Source organism: Sceloporus occidentalis, unplaced genomic scaffold, assembly GCF_023333645.1.
Source record: "Sceloporus occidentalis isolate IW3139 unplaced genomic scaffold, rSceOcc1.0.p SCAF_53, whole genome shotgun sequence".
In the NCBI taxonomy this organism is placed as follows: domain Eukaryota; kingdom Metazoa; phylum Chordata; class Lepidosauria; order Squamata; family Phrynosomatidae; genus Sceloporus; species Sceloporus occidentalis.
In genome coordinates, this window is record NW_028317033.1 from 4,052,517 (window position 1) to 4,076,188 (window position 23,672).

General features: G+C 39.3%; 1 protein-coding gene across 1 annotated transcript; it reads left to right on the forward strand.

The window, feature by feature from the left end:
* Window positions 1-2,091: 2,091 nt before the first annotated feature.
* Window positions 2,092-3,153, forward strand: LOC149288238 (putative G protein-coupled receptor 148). The gene has a single exon (XM_089491986.1). The coding sequence runs from the start codon at window positions 2,092-2,094 to the stop codon at window positions 3,151-3,153; it is 1,062 nt and encodes a 353-aa protein (XP_089348112.1).
* Window positions 3,154-23,672: the final 20,519 nt, after the last annotated feature.

The following is a 23,672-nucleotide window of genomic DNA, read 5'->3' on the forward strand; positions in this document are numbered from 1 at the left end:
ACAAAACAGTATAATGTGAAATCTGTTTGTCACAGTCACCCCTTCGTTGCCGCACGCGCACATGCAGAAGACTGCTCGCGCGCGGCGGCGGCTTCCTAGTACCCCGTTTACCCCTTCATTGCCGCATGCGCGCGTGCAGAAGACTGCTCACGCGCGGCGGTTTCCAGGAGAACCCGTTAACCCCTCCGATGCGGGTGGTCGGGAGTCCGACCACCGGCATCGGGGACGGAGGTCCGGAGCTGGGAGTCTTGCTTCTGCCGGGCATCGTACTGCCCGACGAAGCAGTGACTCCCAGCATCTGGTACTTACCCGCGCTTGGTCCGCTGCTATTCCTCCTGCTTGTTCTGAAGGGGGAACGGCCAGTCTGCTTCAGAGGCAGGGCTCTGGGAGATCCTCCAGTGCTACTGGGTCACGGGCTGGGAGGCGGAGCCTGTAATTTTGGCGCCGCTTTTAAATACCCCGGATATGCTTTGTCTGGTACCCTGTTGTGGTCTTTGTTGCTGTTGATTCCTGACGTTTGTGCTTTTCGTATCTCCGGATTTTTGACCCTTTGCCTGCCTGACCATCCTTTGCCTGCCGATTTTGTACCGTATCCCGCTCCGTTGCTAACCCGGCTTGTTTGACTACCCGCTCCGTTGCTGACCCGGCTTGTTTGACTACCCGCTCCGTTGCTGATCCGGCTTGTTGGACTACCCGCTCCGTTGCTGACCCGGCTTGTTTGACTACCCGCTCCGTTGCTGATCCGGCTTGTTGGACTACCCGCTCCGTTGCTGACCTGGCTTGTAGGACTACCCTCTCCATTGCTGACCCGGTTTGTAGGACTTCCCACCTTCGTGTTTTGACCCGGCTTCTCTGACCATCCTGTCCGTTATTACCAGGCGCTGCTGTATTGGCTCCCGTCATCAGCATCAGCTGTTCATACCCTTACACCCAACTCATTCCTATTATTATCTGCTTACACCTAGCCTCCTCACTGTTGGGATCATCTAAGTCCCAGCTCCCTGTCACTAAGGGTTTCCTTTGGTGATTGGGTTCTGGGCAGAATAACTCCTGCGGTGTGCGCTATCGTGTTAGCGGTCGTGACACTGTTTGATGCTTGGCTTAACCTTGAAACTTATGAATAAACATATGTAACTGTAAAATGTACTTGACCCCACCAAATAAACTAAATAGATTGGTATCTCAATGGTATTCTAACCAAGAAGTTGCTTAAACTGGTAGCAGATATTTCCTGCTGTTTCCTGCTGTCTCTGTCCAGTCCCAAACTGCTTGATGATTGATGAAGAGTAGGAGAAAATACCAATGCCAATGGTAATCTATTTTTCTTACAGTTCAGAGGGCATGGAGGTTACTTTTGTTTTTGTTTACCTTATTTTGCATGCTTAATTCCTAACTTCTTTCGCTGCTTTATTATTATTTGATTTTGCCATTTACTTACTGAAGCTATCATTTAAAATAGGTTTTCATTGGTTCAATAACGCTTGGCACAATCATAGTTTGTGCTGAACTCTAGATGTTCTTGATGAGTAAACAATGTGTGCCGTGCACTGAATGTGAAAATCTATTATACTGCACATCTTCACAGGGTTATATAACTTATATCTATAGAGAAAGATAATTATGATATTGATTACTCTAAATCAAATCAATATCAAGCTATGTCTGAGTGTTAAAAGGTGTCGTTTGATTGTGTTTAGGACTTAGCGAGCCTGGAATGTCCAATATCAGGTCCCATATTTGTGTAATCAGGCATAAATCCCATCTGGTACTTTTCAATGGTAATGGAAGGGAATATATTAAAAGTGATAACCACTGGCAACCAAGAAATTCACTCATCATACATTACTCAGAACTGTTTTGACTCAGAGCTTTGAAAGAAGCACGTTGATCTAACACATTTATTATAATGAAAGGATTATTCTTTTGTTTGATCATGACAATATCCGAATCAAAATACTCCACGTCCTCCAATTTATTGAGAACTGGGAAACAACCAACGTTCATGGATATTCATGGATGATACAGTGATCGTTTTGCTCTTGCCACTTGTGAGTGAAGGAGTTTGATATCTGGTGGTAACTTATTTGAAGCATGAAAGCCATGAACTCTTCAGAATGCAGCCTGCTGAGAATTGTGAATGCTACAATAATGTTACAAAGAGAAAGTCAATCCAACCGCACTCTGTTTATGGACAAATCTGCTCAGTACATGCTTAAGGAATGGATTATCTACCCTTCGTATGTGGAAATGAAAATGTTTCTCATACCTACACTTGTCTGTTTTGGCATAGCAATTTGTGCTACTCCTTTCATATTATTCGCCATCTTTTCCAATGTTAGCATACGACAAGAGACAAGGTTTCTGCTTTTGGGAAATGCTCTGGTCTGTGACTTAATATACCTTATATTCTACACAATTACAACGATCTGTAATGTGATGAGCCTGAAGATCCCTAAACACGTTTGCGTGCTCTGCCTTTTTTTGCTGGCTGTTACCTATAGCGGGGGCGTCCTCACTGCGGCTGCCATGGTGGCTGATACATACTTGGCAGTTTTGTGGCCTCTCCACTACATGTCACTGCTCCCAGCCCAAAGAGCTAAGAAACTCTTAATGCTACTGTGGTTGTCATCATTCTTCTTCCCTGCAATAGTCTTTTTATCACTGCATTTTACCCAGTCTCCGGGCCCATGTCCACTTGAGTTTTGCTCCCTTCCTTTAATCCTTGTGAAGACTTTACACGGAGACAATGCTCTCAAGCTGTGTTACATCCTGTTTGTTACTATCTTTCTGATATGTTTTACTCTGATACTTTGTTGTTATGTAGTTCTGTGTTACAAGACAAGAGAAACCGGGATATGGAAAGGTGTTTCCTCTAGAGCCTCTATCACCTTTTTAATGCATCATGTAATATTATTCTTTTACTTTAGTCCATTATTGATTCTTCTTGCAGAGTCTTTATTGTATATGGGTCATAATATAGGTCTAAGAACAGGATTATGGGTGACGATGACTACCTGTAGTGTTTTAATAGTTTTGCCAAAAGCTGCATCTCCTTGTCTCTATGGGCTCCGGTACAGAGAAATATATAAGTCACTGAGGCTCTTTTTCAGACTTAAAAAACACAGAATAGTTGCGCCTGTTATGTCAAGTTAAGCAGCTACTAGAAGAGGACACCTGGAAAAGGATTATGGGAATTGTAGTGCACTTATAACTGGAACAATGCTAGTTGCCTACACTTCACCAAATGCAACAAAGTCTCCCAGCGTCGAAGGTTAATAAAAGAACAAACATTAACTAATAAAACTGAACCCTACGATTAATAGGGCTGTTGCAGATGTCACTTGGATTGTAGAATCATGAAATGTTGACATAAAACCTATTTTTGGGTATATATATATATATATATATATATATATATATATATATATATATATATGTATGTGCTTTTTGTGACATGAATGAAAATGTTTTTCATGTCTCACCTCCTAATCATATATCATTGAGTCTATTGCCTTTTTTTTTTGCTACATTATACAAGATGGAATTAACAATTGTGAGCATTTTTATCAAGTAGAGAATATGGCGCTATGTATAAAGTATCTAATTCTATTGAATGACATATGAACGATATGTAGACTTAGGAAAGTCTTCATTTCATATAGAGATATAGATTCATTTTATTATGCTCTTTCGAAGAAACGCACATACTTAAAATAATTGCTTCAAGTTGTAAACGTAGCAGATGCGCTGATATATTTTCAAATAAATACGATGGCTTTTTAAATGTTACCACCTTTTTCAGTATTTCTTCCACATTCTCTTCTATTTTTGTGTTTTATACATTTGGTGTTATTCCCAATGGACATATATAATAGCATAGTTTACACACCTCTAGTTCAGATGTTACTTTCATAGGAATAACAATCCACAGTTCTCATGTTGCACTATATACTTTAGCATTATGTATTATGTTATATATTATTTTCCAACAGGTAGCAGGAACATCTCCCTGGGGTCCAAACAAACCCAGGGGCTACAATATTCCTTTTTATTATGTGGTCATAACATATTCCGCATCTATATGCAATTAGTTATGCAGACAAATTTAAACAAACAGGGACAGAAGTTGCAGAGGATCAAGGAGGACCTAAATGCAAACAAATTCCTTGCTCTGTTATACGTTTTACATTACAAACCAAGAAAGAAACACCAGATATTATATGAAAATCATGAGGACTATTACTGTCCAGCTAGGTGGCATAAGGTGTGCTGGCCAGTGACCACCCAATGGGTAATGAACCATTGATGTTTAAAATGTGTTAATTCTGTTTGTCAGTATAGTTATAACAATCATAATTAAAAACAAAAAACATGCTATTATTTATTGTAGTGACAAGATGTAAGGTACTTGCTTACGTCATGATATTTTATACATACATATACAGGTGGTATCACACCTACCCATAATGTTTAATGAGCGCAATACGTGTTTAATGACATGTAGGAATGGATGTGTCAACACAACTCAACCTTTATGTTTTATGTTCAGTTGCTGTTATGAAATTGATCCCAGAACCTGGTATTAGACATTCCCGATGTGGTATTTATACTGAAAGTCTAAACTAAGAAAAAGAACAGGTATTAATGACTGGGCGTGCCCTGGTATTCGTAATGGTACATTGGGGCACTGCCAGTTACAGTAAATAAATGTTACAGGAATATGTGTATGCTACGATGTGACGTATCGTGCATTTGTGCACACGTACAATAAATGTGGGTACAGATCTCCTTTTTTTAGAATACAGAATTGAGCTGTAAGTATAACTAACCTTCCAGTGCAGAATTCAGACCCAGTGCAGAATTCAGACCCAGTGCTCTCCATTCTGAGACATATAGTTTAAAAAGGAGACATCACAGACTATGAATAAAAATGGTTCACCAATGATATACACACATGGGTTTTTTTTTATCAAGAAAGAAATGAGAGATTCTGGGACAGTATAGAGCAATCACCATGGAAACAGTGGAAAAGTTTCAGCAAATTCCTGTGAATGTAGCACTTTATCCAATAATTATATTGTCATTAATATAGACAATATAAAACACAGATTATAGAAGGACCTTTCTTTTTGCTGGGGGAAGTATCTGTAGCGGTTATGGACATCCAATATAGGAATTAGCTGTGGTGGGTTTTAGGATAATCAGATATCTGAAATAATGAATAGAAATAATGAATAGAAACATAATATGTCTTCCCCAAACAACATTTTTTTAAAAACAGAAATATAGCATTTAAAATACTTGCAATAACAAAAGACTGTATGATGACAAAACATTTAACGGTGCAGAAACACATTTTTTATCCCTCTATTGACATGTATGAGATCATGTTGTGATCGCTCATATACAGAAAAGACATTCAGTAGTAAAATCCTGATCACCATTGTTAGTGTTTTTGCACTTTGTCTACGTACGAATCTCAGTATGTGTTGATATAGAAGTGTGTGGGTATGCGTACTATATACTGTGTATGTGTGAGTGTATATATCTAGCCATCTTGTGTTTAGATTTTACTCTCTAGACCCTGAAATAGAATGCAACACAAACATTACAGTGTATCGTTTTTCAATAGCCTGTACATTTCATCTAAATATTATATTAATGATCACAACCTGCAAAAATAATTACATTCACCAAAGTAAGGAGGAGGATCATTTCTTTACCCATCAAAAACATTGCCCCTGGTTCTAGGAAATAATACTGCAAAACTGATAATTGTAGATATAGTAATACAAATCCTCTGCTCCTACTTGACTACAAAGCAAAATGATTGAGCATGGATCTATGCTATGGATATTACAGCCTGGCATGCAACTCTATATAAATTAATTGAATGAACATGTAAAAGATGAGAACCCATGTATAAACATAGTAAAGGTTTATGCATTTGCAAAATTGTTTTTTTAAACTAATTTGAAACTGCTGCCATTAATAAAAATCGGCAATTTTCATATAGCAGCATATACATGCCCCCATAGGTAAAGGTCCACACAGCATGGGACCTGCATTAAATAAACACAAATAAGCTTGCGAGCCGGGCTCTCTCCACCTAATGTATCGGTTTGTCTTAGTCAATTCTCGTCTTGTCATACTCCTTCAATATATGTATTGTATTAAGCGCTGCGCAAACTGTTGGCGCTATATAAATAAAAGATAATAATAATAATTTCCCCGCAATGGTATGTCGAGCGCATTGCAATAAATATCATGTCACATTTCAACATTTTTCATTCTGAAAACTTATGAGAAGTGACTGTGATGATGACACCGTTTCCAGGTAAGTCTACCTTTTGCAAGCACTTTGCCCGTCTGCTAAAGAAATGGCACAAGATTGTATCCTTGTATGCTTTCATCCTTCTTTAATTCATTATTTTTGTTAATATTATTCGTTAATGTAGTTTATATAGCGTCATCATGTTATGCCGCGCTACTATGGGCAAACAGGAATAGCTGAAGGGCCACAGTTGGACAGCACTGAATTACAACTAGAGAGGATACACGGAAATTAGGGAGTGACAATTAATTAATGATTATTAAGGCTCATATGAGATTACACTTCATTCAGTTACTATCACATATGATAAATTGTACCTTTTCTCATATATGAACCAGTTCCTTTTTAATAAAATATGGAGTGAGTTGAAGAATGTGATGAACACAGAGCGAATTCTGGTGGACAAATCAATGGAGATTAAAGCTGCCCGTTCAGACATTCACCTAGCCTTGTGTTATAGTTATCTATGTGCCCTCTTCATAGTTTATTTTCATTTAAGTCCATTCAGAATGAGCTCATTATGGGATTTCACAGTTCAGTACACTAAATAAAACAATTCAACAATCACAATTGCCTGTTCTGGGGATCTGCATGATTATTCATCCCCAGTGGCGGATCTACCGGGGTCGCAGGGGTCGCGACTGCGACCGGGCCCCGGCGGCAGGGGGGCCCAAGCCAAGGGGCCGCCCGAAATCTTTTTTACGTTTGTTTTTTTTTTTTATATATAAGGCAGGGGCGTCCAACATGCGGCCCGCGGGCCAAATGCGGCCCGCGAGACCTTGAGGTGCGGCCCGCGTGAGATCGGCAGCCAGGGCAACCGATCTTACACAAGCCGCACCTCAAGCCCTGCTACTTACTTGTGGGAGGGTCTTCTGGCCAGCACAGAGGAAGCGGAGTTCACGTGACATCTTACTTCCTCTGTGCTTTAGCAGAGAAGGCAGAGGGAGGCCGCGCCCCCTGCTGAAGTCTGTGAGCGGCATCGAGGGAGCTGCAGTGCAGGTAAGGGGGTGGGGAGGGTGTTTGAATGAGTGTGTGTGATTGAGGGAATGAATCTGTGAATTAATGATTATATGAATAAATTAGTGTGTGTGTGTGTGTGTGATAGCATGGATGTGTAAGTGCTGGAACCTAGGCATGATGGGACTGTGATTGCTGTTAGCAATCACACTCCTATCATGCCAAGTCAGCCAGTACATGCTGAAACCTGGCTAGCTGCCCCCCTTGTGTATTGATGCTGCCAGCAGTATGGGGTCTGCACATCACTTACAGCCATCCTGTACCAGCGTGTATTGGCTGACTTGGCATGATAGGAGTGTGATTGCTAACAGCAATCAGAGTCCCATCATGCCTAGGTTCCAGCATTTACTGGATGGATGTGTAAGTGCTGGAACCTAGGCATGATGGGACTGTGACTACTGTTAGCAATCACACTCCTATCATGCCAAGTCAGCCAGTACATGCTGAAACCTAGCTAGCTGCCCCCCTTGTGTAGTGATGCTGCCAGCAGTATGGGGTCTGCACATCACTTACAGCCACCCTGTACCAGCATGTACTGGCTGACTTGGCATGATAGGAGTGTGATTGCTAACAGCAATCACAGCGAGCACAGTCCCATCATGCCTAGGTACCAGCATTTACTGGTTGCCTAGGCTAACAGCAATCACACTCCTATCATGCCAAGTCATATTGCTAATTTTGTCCAATTGTGTGTTACCTACTTTTATTAAACATGTGAGTTTTTATTATTATTTTTAAAGGTGGGGGTCATTTTCGGTTTTGGCTAAGTGAACCCTGAATGTTTTGGTCCAGAATTTTCATTTTAGTTCATCCCTAGAATAAATCTAGGGAATCCTGAATTTGTAGTCGCAAAACTTTCAAGGCCCAGAAATCAGTGAGAGGAAGAGTAAAGGTTTTGTGTCATTTTACTTTATTTTAATCTGCATATTTTATTAAAGGCCATATTTTTTGTCACAGTGAAAAATGAGTGCGGCCCGCACACGTATACAATTCTGATGAAGTGGCCCACTGCAGAAAAAACTTGGACACCCCTGGATTATGCCCTTTGTACATGCGCCCCTTTTTCTTTGATTTTTTTACAGATATGATTCAATATGTAAATTGAATTTGTTGAATTAGTTGAAAAAAAATTGTTGGGTAAAAATCATGTTTTTTGGGGGGGGTGAGGGGGTGGGGGGGCCTTAACAGATTCTCGCACCCGGGCCCTGAGGCGTCTAGTTACGCCCCTGTTCATCCCCATTAAGTTATCAGTTGCTGTCCCATTATAAAAGTTCTGAGCGAAAGGGAAAATGCTCATCTTTCATAGGCTAAAATTGTCCTCTCCGCAAATGGCACCAAAACAATTCCAAGTGAAATGTAATAAATGTAATTGCGTTATGCTTAACGCTGCAGAGGAGAGAGTTCCCCTGTAAATGTACACATGCCATACAGGACTGGGCTGGCTATCTGGCCTGGTGGGCCACCAGCCAAAATCACATCATCAACATATTTACCTGATCTGCTGTGAGGTTTTTGTTCTGTGTGTCGATTTTCCCTTTAAATTATATAAAGACACTCAGCAGGTTACTTTCAGCTTAAATTTGTATCTTTCCCACACTTTCACATGTTGACATACTAGTTTTTTTTACAGGCTAATAATAATAACATGGTTTGTAACATTTTGAAATGTTGTGACGGTTGCAGGTCAGTGTGAAATACATTAATCATTGGAATATGTTGGGCTGTATGTGGCTACGCTGAGCATTTAGAAAACAAGAGTTCCCACAGTGTGTTTCTCATATTTCAGTCACATGATTCTCCTCATCTCCTCTCCCCCAACACAACAAATAACATCGTGTGAGTTTGCTTCCATTTTAACACACAATTGAGACCATTTAAATAATTTTTAATACCAAAAAACATGGTTGGACTATTCCGTGGATCCAAGTGAGGAAAGGACATGGTTGGGTGCCACCAAGCCCAATAGAAAGAGTATGTAGTGGAGTTTAATAAAACAAAGAGTGTTCTCATGTCCTCATCGCACCAGACATATTAAATATAAAGGCCAAAGAGTAGTTGAACAAAAGGAGTCATTGTTCGGCCAAACATAGTCCTTTTGACCATTGGAAGGGGCTTCAAATCAGCGGATCAAAGGTTGCCCTACCTACTGTAACTTTTCAGGTCCAATGTGGAGGCTGGCTGCAATTTAACAAAACAAAACTTATCCAATGGAAAAAATATGAGTAGTTTTTGGGTGCAAAGTGCTCAGGGAGATGTTTTATTTAGGTCCATCATTAGAACTTTATGGCAGCGCTACCCCAGTTTAAAGTTGGCCTTTACCCCCTACCCCAGCATAAAGAAATCAGGGATTACTTTACAAAATATCAATAATGAGGACAAAGGTCTGTTAAATCTTTTGAACCATATAAATGATCTTGTCATTTCCATTGTGTGTGCACAGTTAAACAAAAGATGATTGCAGAAGAAAAAAAAAATGATGGAAATTGCATCTGATCTTCAATAAATACCCATGAAGGAGCCAGGCACTTTCCATGCATTCGCTGTATACAATAGTTTCTGGGCATGCCTAGTAGCTGGAGCCTTGTAAACTGTGAACAAACCTGTTTGGACTGTTGGATGGTTGAGCAGAGCACAGATAAGCTCTAATTGTTATTCAGCTCCTTAGCATAAGCTTCTGGCATAGTTCATAGTCTTCCCCTGTGCTTAGACTGTCCAAAATAGAAACAAGAATGCATGCAACCTTGGGCACAGCAGGGGCACAGGAATAATTGCATCCTCTTTTTCTGGGTTCTAAGTGTGGGATCATTTTATAAAGTTGGAGAAATGCTCAGTGTTATGTACTTTCTGCGGAGCTTCTTCAAGGTAAGACATTTTTTAACCCTTTTCTTTGCAATGTGAAGAATGTGTCCTGCCATAAGTGGCTACATAAAAAACGGGATAGTAACTTCTTAAATCTGCTCACTAATACATTTGGTTTGTAATATTCTTTATGTATAGAATTATATATTCTCTCTAGATTTTCTTCTGGCATTGGAATACAGGATGCATCCATTCATTAGATCTAAAAGACAACAAGAACACTTTTTTTTTCTCTTAGTAAAAGTAACACGTACTGTTTAGTGAGATTATGTGCCTTTCTTGTTTAGTAGGAAGGTTTCTTAAAACATGTTACGATTTAACCATTTGTTTGGCACTGGGGTGAAAGACATGGTGAGAGGTTTGACGTGAAGAACACTGTGATGTCTGTACATAGATTGAGTTGAACACAGAGAAGAGCGGTGCATATTGACAGGTCAACTTAACCCTTTCAGGGCCAAAGACAGAGAAGCAATGTATTGCAAGGGATAATGAAGTCCAGTATGTGTTCTACTTCTATCTTATGTCTATCGTACAGGGTTTATGGAGAATGTTGGCACTTTACAAATAAATAAATATACTGAGAAATTATACAATAATATATCTATATATATATATATATATGTGTGTGTGTGTTTATATATATATATATATCACAGATAATCATGTTTATAGATCATTTTATTTAATGATAAATAAAAAAGAAATATTAGTAATCCCACCAAAATTTGTACATTTTGAACATTCTTTGTGGTTATATTCTGTATTTATTTACATTATATGTAACACGTGTACTGTGCTAATAATGTCAAGGCAGTACAAGAATGTTATTCACATGTTAAATGATTTCCCAGCTTGTCAAAACCTGTATTAGTTTAAAAAAATATATATGTGTCAGCCTCATAGATCTTTCATGAATCATAAGTTCTTGTAAAAAGTTTTCTACAGTAGAACAGATGTTTATTTAACCACTTAGGTGTCAGAACAGCAAGTAATGGCACTCTTGTTCTCTGGCACTTAGATAGTTAAAAAATAAGTAAGTGCTCTTCCATGCAATGTGTAACATAATCTGGGTTCCAAGTCTTTAACAGTCACCTGTTTTGATGATGCACTTTTCATGTTACACAAGTGTCAGCTGATCTTAAAGTATAACTGTAGAAAGAGTATATTTGTACTAGAGCACATAACTAACCCATCAACTTAAAGCTACACAGTAATTACATTCAATATAATACACAAATAATTCATGTTGCTGCTTTTGATTTAAAAGGCAACAACATTTCAGTACAAAATTAGCTTTAAACATAAAACAAACATGCATTGGATTTCAAATTGGATAAACCCTATTCCTGCGTTTATTGATTTTTAGATATCTGATATTTATACTTGCTAACAAGCCATCTGCTGTGTTCCTAAAATTATTATTTGTATCAACCTCAGTAGGTAGTGAACTTTATAACTACTTTTGGTGCTGCTGTCTGCTGTGTTGAAAGATGGCTTTTCTCAAGTCTCATGAGGTGACCCTGGGATCTCTAGATGTTCATTTTGAGGAAATGAAAGTGTGATTTCAGTATCTCACATAAAATTACGTAAATAAAATATTTACAAAAATGTGAGGGGTGTACTCACTTTTGTGAGATACTGTATATGTGCAACCTAATGAAACTTTCCATAGCTCTGAGTATGTCTGGGTATGGTTCCAGGGTAGAGCTTTGCCCAAATATGGTGGAAAGGTTATCAATAATTTAAGTAATAGTATTAGTCCAAGATATCGGTTGTTGATTTGAGACAGTGTCGTCTATTTTTTAGTCCAAAAGCCCCCCCCCCATTTGACTGCAGATGGGAACCATTTGGCCATTTCTTGTCTTTTGTTTATGAATGAAAATGTGTTTCAGGTAGGATTTGGAGCTACAACCATTGAGAAGAAAAAAAAAACTCCAGGAAAATGCAGTGGCAGTTTTCTTGGCGTTTTTCACCAAGAAAATAACGCAGGACAAAAACCCAAGTGGAAACCTAGCCTAAAACTGCTGAAATATCCCAACCCTTTCCAGAAATAGTCCCTGAATTAAAAACTTTTCCCCATCTAAATTTTTCAGAGAATGCTTTATTGAGGCCTGATGCAAAATTAGGCACTGATTGACATAAAAATGAAAAGTTTATGTTTTTTCATGCACTTAACATTCTTCCTTCAGAGAAAAGAATAAAATGTCAGATCTGTTGAGATTTATTTACTTTAGAAATAATCTAGTAAAAAGGATGGAGACAGGCACAGCTTATCAATGTCGAAATGTGCGATGGGGTTGCAGACATTCCATATACATACCTATCTGAGTCTTATTTACTGTACCCCTTTATTCTGTTTTAATCATTTTTTACTTGTTTACTTATTTCAACCCCTTAATACCATTAACCAGCTGTGTCTGCTCCTTTCCTTCTACTTGCTATTGGATTTATTCCCTTCCTTTCACATCTTCTGCACCCTTTCCTTCAACCAAACCATTTCAGCTTCTCTTCGTTCACCATTTGGTTATCATTTATTTTCGTTATTAACCATGCCTCTCCACTCTAATTTTTTTTTCTATCTCTGCTGGCAGATAGGTAAAGGGAGAACATAAAGTCACTAACAGATCAAAAGCAGAATGCGGTAATGACAGGGCAGGATAAGTACAGAGAATGGTCGTAAATCATTATGTTTGATAAATATATAGCCATATTTAAAGTGGCCAAATTGTACATATAATATACATATACTATACATAGGAAGATGATAAATAGCTCGCCTTTAAGTTTAACTGTAGATTGTGTTGGTTTCCTTAAAGGCTTCCCCCTGGTTTATGGCCCAGTTGTCTATACATTTCTTGTGTGTTAAAGCAAAAAAGGTATTGACACAAAGGATAGGTTAGCACAGAGGAATGCAAGCAAAATTTAATTATTTAGTCAAAATATATAAAAACTATAGGTTTTAGGTGCCATAGACTAGTTGTGGGCAGTTAGTGCTGACCTTTTTTGCTGCATATTAATCAAAATTTAGTGATGCCTTCTTTTGGACCGGAATTCATGTAGAGTCAAATTAAGTATCAAAGATCTAAGACGTCCCTTCTTAAGACATAATCAACAAATCAACCATATGTCAACAGACCTACGTCTGGGAATGGAACCATTAAGGCACTGAAAGCTCTACATATGACATTATGGATTCCATTTATAGCAATTCATCCTATGTTAGAAGGTATTTATTGTGAGAGACTCATTTCTCTGGGTACTTAATGTTATTTTTCTGCAGCTTTAGCGCAGTCTTCTAAGTGTTTGGAAAACCATTAAGCAGGAACTCAAAAGTGTCCCTGATCTAATCTAATAAGATGATGTGAGAGGGTGGATTTGGGAATACCAGAGTACTTGTTGAGTAGCTGTGGTTTATATTCTTAATGTATGCAATGGACAGTCTAATGTCTGTATTCTTCAGGTCTTGCATAAACAATAAATGAGTTACACATCTATTCAATAACTGAACTACACTATGGAGTTTATAGCAATAAATGGCAGGGTCTAGTCAGCATAAATACATACTTTTCACCAAGTGTACCTTTTAGAACGGAACTGTCCTGATTTTTCAGACAATGTCCCGCCAAACTGCAGAAGCAGGACAATTGTAGACATGGGCTGGTTGGGAAGATCAGATGATCTCTCCAGATGGGTCCACTGAGCTGTAGAATTGTTAGCGGTCTGTGCTTTTACGGAATATACCTAATCACAGCTCTCACACTGGCAACCTAGTGACATGGCGCATCGAGATAACACGTCATACTCCAAGTAGACTTCAGCAGATCGCAAAGTACAAATATGTTTTTTTGTATGACCTGCCTCAGTCCATACCCCCCACCTCCACCTCTAACCATGCCTCCCCACATTGGAGGCACCTGAAATAATGGGGGTTGACAAATATTCCATTGGTTGCTATAGTGATAACACCACTGGCTTCCTCCATGCTTCCTCCATCATAAAGTTACTGTCAGACAATCAGAAGCCCCTATTTCAAATCACAGCACAGTTATGTACTAGTAGGAAAGGCAACTCATTTTTGAGAAATGAAAGAAAAGCACCATAACAAGCTTATGCATGTACTATTTACTAGACTTGGGCACCAGGGGGCTCTTCGTGTTCGTCTTCGTGCTCGTCTTCGGCAAAAAAAACAACTTCGTATTCCGCGAATATTTGCCTGGTCCCGTCTTCTCTTCGGGCAAATATTCTTCGTGTTCGGGTTTTCTTCGTTTTCCCCGGTTAAGGGGTTAAAACGGGGTTAAAGCCGCTCTGGTGCCAGGAGTTTAAATGTCCGTATGAGCAACTCTATTGGTCGTCAGCAGGGGGCTCGTCTGCCATTGGTTGATGGCAGACGAGCCCCCTGCTGGCGACCAATAGGGTCGCTCGTTCAGACTGTTAAACTCCTGGTGCCATAATTGTCCGGCAGATCCCGCTGGTCTCCCTGTTCTATCATTTATTAACTGATAGAACAGGGAGACCAGTGGGATCTGCTGGGTAAGTTGCAGCATTGGGATTTTAAAAGTCTGTACGAGCGACTCTGTTGGTCGCTCGTACAGACTTTTAGGCTCCTGGTGCTGTAACTTACCCTGCAGATCCCACTGGTCTCCCTGTTCTATCAGTTAAATGTCCGTACGAGCGACCAATAAAGTTGTTCGTACGGACATTTAACTGATAGAACAGGGAGACCAGTGGGATGTGCCGGGTAAGTTGCAGCATTGGGGTTTTAAAAGTCTGCACGAGCCACTCTGTTGGTCGCTCGTGCAGACTTTTAAAACCCCAATGTTGCAACTTACCCGGCACATCCCACTGGTCTCCCTCCCTGTTCAATTAATTAAATGTCCGTACGAGCGAACAATAAAGTCGATCGTATGGACATGTAACTAATGGAACAGGGAGGGAGACCAGTGGCATCGGCAGGGTAAGTTGCAGCATTGAGGTTTTAAAACCCCAATGCTGCAACTTGCCCTGCAGATGCCACTGGTCTTTAACTAATTGAACAGGGAGGGAGACCAGTGGCATCTGCAGGGTAAGTTGCAGCATTGGGGTTTTAAAACCCCAATGCTGCAACTTACCCGGCACATCCCACTGGTCTCCCTCCTTGTTCAATTAATTAAATGTCCGTACGAGCGAACAATAAAGTCGCTCGTACGGACATTTAACTAATTAAACAGGGAGGGAGATCAGTGGCATCGGCAGGGTAAGTTGCAGCATTGGGGTTTTAAAACCTCAATGCTGCAAGTTACCCGGCAGATCCCACTGGTCTCCCTCCCTGTTCAATTAGTTAGGGGTTAACTTTATTTTTTAAAGGGTTAAGGGGCCGTGCAAGTGAGCCTATTGGTCGCTTGCACGGCCCTTTAACCTATGGATTTCCGCTCCCGTTAACCCCTTCGATGCTGTGTTAGATAACGCAGCATCGAAGGGGTTAACGGGAGCGGAAATCCATAGGTTCGCTGGCAGGGGTTACAAAGACCGTGCGAGTGAGCCTATTGGTCACCTGCAGGGTCTTCCTCTGGCATCAACCAATTGGTTGATGCCAGAGGAGGTCCCTGTAGGCGACCAATAAGCTCATTCGCACTGCCCTGTAACCCGTGACGGCGAACTGCCGCAAAGCCGCGAAAACAAGGTAAGTTAGAAGAGGGGGGGGGAATGGTAGACGAAGACAATCACGAAGATCTTCGTGGTGTGTGTCTTCGTCTTCGCCTACGTTTTACCGCCGCCGTCTTCTCTTCGTGTTCGTTTCCGTGTTCGTTTCCATGTTCGCCCACAAGTCTACTATTTACTGATTATATGTCTTCCGATCAGTCAGGGACAAAGACAGTTCATGCAGAATTGAAAGAAGATATGGGTCTACCCTTTAAATAGTTAACAATGATCCTATTGATGTAGAGTTCATGCACCTCCTAATTAAAGCACACTGTCCTGGTGTGTGCTACCGGTTCTCTGTCTGTTATTATCCATTATTATAATCTATTTATAGATTATTTCAGTGTTGAAACTTTCCAAAACACATGCATGTTGTTTTTCACACGTGAATGAAATTTAAACTGCCCAAAAAATACCTGCCAATGTAAAAACTAAAATAAAACATTTCTAGGGACACAACATCCATCGGTGTAGTCAATGAGGCTCTTAAGGGATTAATCATATTGCATAGCGTGTAGCAAGCCTTGCAGAACGAGCATTAATGGCTTAAGTTGATCCAAATCATATAATATAGTCACACAACAGCAGTATTGACCCTATAATTGCCATAACAAATGTTTACGCATGCTTATCTGTAGCATTAGTATGTCAATAAGCACATTACGGCCCAGAAATCCACCAATTATCAATACAGCTGAATTTACTGGATTAAGCTTCAGTTATATATACTTATAGTACTGTGCAAAGTGAGTGAACAGAAAAAAAATATGTAGGTAGAAACATAATCATTAACTGAAACAAAAACAGCTGTGCAGGAGGAATAAAACTGGATGAGGAACAGACAGACTCACTAACAAAGTAAGGTTTCTGAAGATAGTTTAATGTCAAAAGTCATACACAAAATTAAGACTGAGCACAGCAGATGTATGCTATTGGTGTGTTAGTGTATGGCGTTAGAGTGTGTAAGTGTAGGGTAGCATAAGGGTATGCGTCTGTTAGTATTTGGTATTAGCATGTGTGTATGGTTGGGTGTCATTGTATGATGTTATCTTGTTTGAGTCAGTTTATGGTGTTCAAGTGTCAGGGGTGAGCCTAGGGTTAATTGCTCCTGGAAGATGTAGGAGCAGGAGAAAGAGTGTGTGCATGTATGTGTATGTAAGCATGTGGCCTTAAAGTCTGTGGGTGTTAGAGAAAATTTAGTATGTATGTGTGTTAGTTATGGGGAAGGGACGCTAAATAAATACTGCACTCAGGTGGCATTGACCCTAGGTTTCTCCCTGCTCCCAAGGGCCACTAATTGGCTGAAAACACCAGCTAAGGCAGGGTGATGGGAGGAGCATAAGGTCTGTTATAGAGGATTATATGGCGGCAAGATGGGTGAAACATGGGTGGAGCAGTGAGCAGGTGGGCTGATGGGACGGGGAAGGGGCCTCAGGTTTTAAGTGTGTATGGCACCCAAAGATTTCTGATGGCAGCCTTGACTTTTCAGTTTTAAAACAAAAGCATAATTAAGCATTTTAGTGGCATTGATTTAAAGTTTCTGCTCAGCAGTAGAATTTTGTTTCTGTATTCCTCTAAAATAATTTGTACCTCTGTGGCTAAATAAATACAATTGTTGGGGTATATACAAAGACTTAGGCATCCTCCTTAAAGCAACCATTACACGATATAAATAATACAAAACATAATCTAGGCTTGGTATTTAAGATGAGCTCAAGGATCTTACATCCTGATCCTGTTCCACATCTGTAAGATTTTTAAATGCAAGAAGATCCACTACTCCCTATAATATTAAACTATGCTTAATTAGACTAATGTCTATTTTATTATGTTTCCCGTGCATTGACAATCAGGTATCATGAACTCAGTGATCAGAGCTGATGACGTCTAGGGTATGTCCACTTTATGGTGTTAGAGTGTGTTAGCATTTGGTGTAAGCATGTGTGTGTGTGAGTGTCAGTGTATGATGTTATCGTGTGTTTGTCTGTTAGGGTATGGTGTTGGAGTGTCAGGAGGGAGCCTAGGTTGGTGGGAGAGAGAGAGGAGGAGAAAGAATGTATGTACGGTGATAGAGTGTGTGGGTGTTAAAGTGAGTTTGTGTGTTAGTATGTATGTGTGTTAGTTATAGGGTGACTTAAAGAAACACTGCACCCAGACTCCACCAACCCTAGGCTTGCCTAAGGTGTGCATATGGGAGGATCCTAAGGCAGAGGGATGGGTGGATCAACAGGTGGGGCATGGGGATGGATCTGAAGGGGCAACACACACCTTACCTGAAACCCAGTGACATACTAGCTAACATCTGAATTGCTGAAAGAGACACTATTTTGTTTAAGTAGTGTGATTACAGGCTGAGGGAAGAGCTTCGGCAATTACTTTTCATATGCTTTTATGACCTATTGATAACTACCTATGTAAGTTGGGCATTTAGAAGATGAACAAAACATTTCTGGACAGATAAATATTGTTTGTTCTATATAGAAAACCCTGATCTCTTAAGAAAGGATGACATAAGTGAAGAAAAGACCTTGGGTGTGATGTATAACAAGTGATTGTCGTGTAAAGTTTGAAGAGTGGTCCATAACCTTACTTAATGGACCATTACATTGGCTGTGGAGTAACTGGACTGGCTTACCAGAAAATTCTAGGTCAATGGCAGCAGCATCCCGAGAGAGAGAGGACAGACAGTGTTGGAGGAGTTGGGTGAGGAAGAAGAAGAAGAGATAGTGTGATAATGTGATAGTGAATGGAGAATTTTGGTGATTTTCTCAGGTTTAGTGATTAAACTCCATAGCAGGTACCCAGACCCATACTTCAAAAATTTGTGCCATTCATTTTTCACTTGCTTATTATTAATTCATAGATAATTATTATTTTTAACCTAGACAATCAGTGTGCTTGATTGGTATGGATAAACTTTATATGAGAAAACTAAAAAACATATCTCCGTTAACTACACCCGATTAGCACATTTTGTATAGCAAGTACACGAATGCCTAGAACAAAAAAATACATAGAGATAACATAAAGAAACATGCACAGGCTTGTGAACATTCTTCTAATAATTTAGGTCAATGAAATTGTAAAACTGTATGCTTTGCTACTGAGAAATGCAGACACAAAAAAATGTTATTTAAAGGAATACAACCTATAGCAGTGTATGAAGCCCTGTGTTATATACACAGTGGTGACTAACTTACAATTACATGATGCTGTTTTATCTATCGAGTACACTGCTTGAAATTAATGTAGAACGTAGCACCACTGTCACAGAATTCTATGTTTCTTGGGTGTCCTAAGATTAAACGCCTACAATGTAGGTGCCCAGCTGTTGGTAAGGGTATTGTATGTTCTCACATACAGTAAAAATGTTGATAAAAATATGATAAATTGTGTCCGACAGAAAAAGCCTATATTGTACATCTAAAGATAGCACATCCTGGCCTAAAAACTATAATGTAGGGCTATGTATACTAAATTCTGACCCAGGATTCCAAAAACCTTACTGTATACCTTAGTATATTCCAGTATGGACTAAAACCCATATAATATACCTATAAATATAGTATACACCTACTTAAGAGTAAAACCACTTCTGTAGGTCTGGTATGACCTGTGTTAACCATATTTTTTATGCATTTATTTCATTGGGTACTAAAATATAACATCAAATGCATAACTACATATTTTTAAGGTAAACATCTAAGTTGTTTTTCAACTGGGGCCATCAAGATAAAGTTTTCCACCTTGAGCCAATCGCCAATAGCTCTTCATGTAGACAGAACCTCTCGGAAACACTCTGCATTTTAAGCCTTTCATCACTCTTGTTATTTAGTAATATATCAACTGAATCTTATTTGTATTGGCAAAAGTATTTCACCTCCTCTGTATCACCCACATGTGCATTATGGCATAGCAGCTGTTGATAAGATGCTGTGATTTCAGATGAAATGCCTCTGACTAATCGTATCCCGCCAACACGTCTGATCGCTTACTGTTACCACCCTTGGGATACCACCCCTGCTGTGCTTCTAAGTCTTCGCTTCTGCTTTCGCTAATTAATTCGGCACTCGCTAGTAAACCCAATAAAGGAATGACAGGCTGTGCAATTACAGGGCAAGGCAAACTTACTCTCCCAACCAAACCAGGGTGGGTCTGATAAAAATCCACCCTGTTACCTTGAAATTATAACCTGAATTACTGCCTTATAGAATGGGTGGTGATCAGCTAGTGAGAAATGGAAAATAAAACTCTTTAAGTAGTGTTGTTGGAGACATTTAGTCATAGGAAATGCAGAGGACTCCGAAAGGACTGAAGTGTGTGATTTCATTTACCGGCTAAGGTGAAATTAATTGGACCCTGCTTTCATCTTTGGAACATGGTAATGTCATTTTTATTGCCTGCAACATGATCTGTGAACTAAGCTCGCTTCTCATTATATCAGTGTATGATGCATGCACATATTTCCCTTCAAATACCTGCATTGTGTATACAAGAAAGAACGTTTTGTCTGCTAGAAAAGGCTTATCAGCGTTTCACTCCAGCTTTGCAGTCAGGCAGAAAAACAACAATTGTATCAGCACCTTATTATTTTGCAAAGAATTCTCATGAGAATGTAGAAGAAGGGTATTTTTGTGTGTGGCAGAGGGATATTTAATCTGGAAGCTGGATACTTTATAGGAACTGGCACCAACAGTGTCAAGGACGAGATGTGTGACTCATATTGGGTTGGATGTTTGAAAGTTTCCGCAAAAGTTATTAAGTTCATGATGTAATCATTAGTTTTTATGAGCAAGAAACATATAAAGTAGAATAATTATATCACGTGTGTATATGCATTCTGTATTAACGGGACACTTTAGTCATCATATGCGCTGATAGGTGAGGTCCTTTTAAATGACCAGTGTGTACTTATAGCAAGTGCATATAGAGATACTGTAGAATACCTCCAGATGAATTTGCCCATTTGGTTGCCCCCCAGCGGTTTTCCTTGCACCTGATATTCTTACTGCCAACTAGCTGCAGCGCTGGCTTGGTGAACACTGAGGATAGAGGTCTACTTAGACCTCCACACACAGGCAAAGGGAGTGCTTCCATTAATTTCAATAGGAGTGCTTTCCTGCCACCGATTGCCAATCAGTAGCAAGAATTGTCAGACCACAAAGGACCTCAGTAAAGTTTTTTATTGTATTTTTTTTTCCTTTCATTTTTAAAGAATGCATAGTGTTTAAATATTTATTCTTCTTTAGTAAGGGTATGAGGGATGTCTCCTTGAAAAGGATCACCATTTTATAGACTCCAGCTACGAAATACAGAAAACATACCATGCTCTCTTTCTGTTCTCATATGCCCTATTCTTCAAGATGATAAAAGAGAGTGTATATATATATCAAACTATTCTATATGATCTTGGGGTCATATGGGGAAGAATTTTGTATATGATCCTGAGGACAGATGATATGGTTATTTTAGTCTTTGCAACCTGGATATTCTGTCATTGACATCAATAAATAATTTATTGTATAATTGATATTTCTAGTATTAAAATTATGAATAGTGGGATTAGACATTGGAAATTATTAATTCATCAGCTACTTGTACATTTTTTTTCCAACTCAATAGCCCCTGATTCACAAACATGCATACAATTTAATTTGCTGTTAAATAAACATAAGTAAAAAATAAAATAAAACATCTCATCTATATATGGGTGACATTAATGTGATGTCCACTCTTCAGTAGAAGGCTTATTAGGAAAAAATTGTAACACATTGCATCATCATTAGATCAGTATATTAAGTGCAACCCGGACAGATTACATATGTAACATGTAGTATAAAACTAGCATAGTTCATTTGTTTTTAAAGGGACAGCCTAATGTCCCTGACACCCCTACTATAGAAGAATGCATATTAAAGTACTTTGAGCAACCCTGAACCTCTGTGAGTGTTTTAATATGCATTCCTCCAAAAAACCCACTTATTTATATGTCCCCCGTGCATTCGAAAAAGAATTACATGGAAATTTAAAGGGACCACACAGCTATTATATGCATTAACGTGTATATGGTGGCTAAAGTGTCCCTTTAAGATGAAGAAAGGTAACTTTTATGTAACACGGATCCAGGGGAAAATATTCGTTCAATGGGTTTGGAAGGGGGTAGGGATTTACTCTGTTTGAAATGTAGGTCAAATTAGTGATTGGTAGGCAAAGAAAAGGGTGTACAGTTGGGGCTAGCATCTAAGGCAGTCAATGTAACAGAAAGGAGCCATTATCTAAACAGCAAAAAAATACAAAGCACCCTCCCCCCCTTAATTAACGGAACAGGAGATTAGGATTTGCTTGCGGTTTTGTGTTTAGGATTATGGGGAATTTATGTTTCTGCCCTTGTTATAGACGAAGATGGGCCTTGAGTTATGAAGCTGATGTGTGGAAGACTGGTTATGCAATATTATACTTAACTCTTACTAAGGTGTGGGGAAATATGTGGACTTCATTACATTGTTCAACCTTTTATGCGATAAACTTATTTCAGCTAAACCTGCACCATGAATAAATTAACGGATCAGGCATTCAAACAGAGATTCAAAGTAGACAACAAGGTTTGTGTCTGGCCATGTCTCTCTATAAAATTTTACTAGGAAAAACTGCTTACCTGTCCATTGGCTGCCTCCTGAAATTAGCGAGACAGCAGTGGTGTCTGAAAAGATTGGAAGAAAGTTTTTTTTTTTTCTTTTACAATTAATTATAATTTTTCACGCAGATACTGTTTAAATATTAACCCTTTAATAGTCTATCACAAATATTCTATTAGTGCTCTACTACTCAGGGCCGGGCTGGCAATAAAAAGGCAGCTCTGGCACTTTAAGGCCAGTGGACATTTAATGACATAAGAGAGGCTGACATCTGGATATATGTATGTATACATATACATGCATGTATTTATATCCCCTCAGAGCCAGCCTGCCTGTGAATGGATGGCCTCAAGAAAGGCCCCTGGGCAAAAAATTTGCTGGGGTGGATTGGGAAAGTTGTAGTGTATCGTATATTATATTATTTGTTGGTATAAAGGGACTGCAGCGGACATTTTTTTTCATTTATTTTGGGGCTGTTTTCCCTAGTATCATGGGCAATACAAAACAATAAACAATAAAAATATTGGTGACAAAATTAGGCAAGTTGTTGAAATACGGTTCCTGAGAACATTTATTAAGACAGTTGCCCATTTACGCTACCAGCAAACTCTCTAGTTTGTGGACAGCGCAAAACAAGAATTCATTGATAATTGAGTATTGGTGACAAATTAGGCAAGATTGCGCAATGTGCGCACGGTGTGTTTTATTTGCTTGAATACTGTCTTGTACGTTGTGTATGTTACCTGTAAAACCTCTGTATAATAATACTAATAATTAAACAAACAATAACAGTGGGGGCTAATTAGACAGGGAAGGGTTTTTTTTGCCATTTTTCCCAACGACTAGTCGAATGTCTGTGAGTTGGAATGATTCCAGTTTATGTGGGTTGGGCAGAGGCGGTGGCAGGAGTGTATGAAAACATTGTCAGATGACCCCTGGTATCCAGTGGCGTCTCCAGCTTTCATATTTAGGGGGGGCACATGGGGGGCCAGGGACCAAAGTAGGGGGGCAAATTAAAAAACGGTACATATACACTATGTATGTATATATATTATATATATATATATATACACACACACACGTTAGACGTGCATTTTTAACTACATAATATGCACTTTGAAGTAAAGACCGTGATTGAAATATGATTT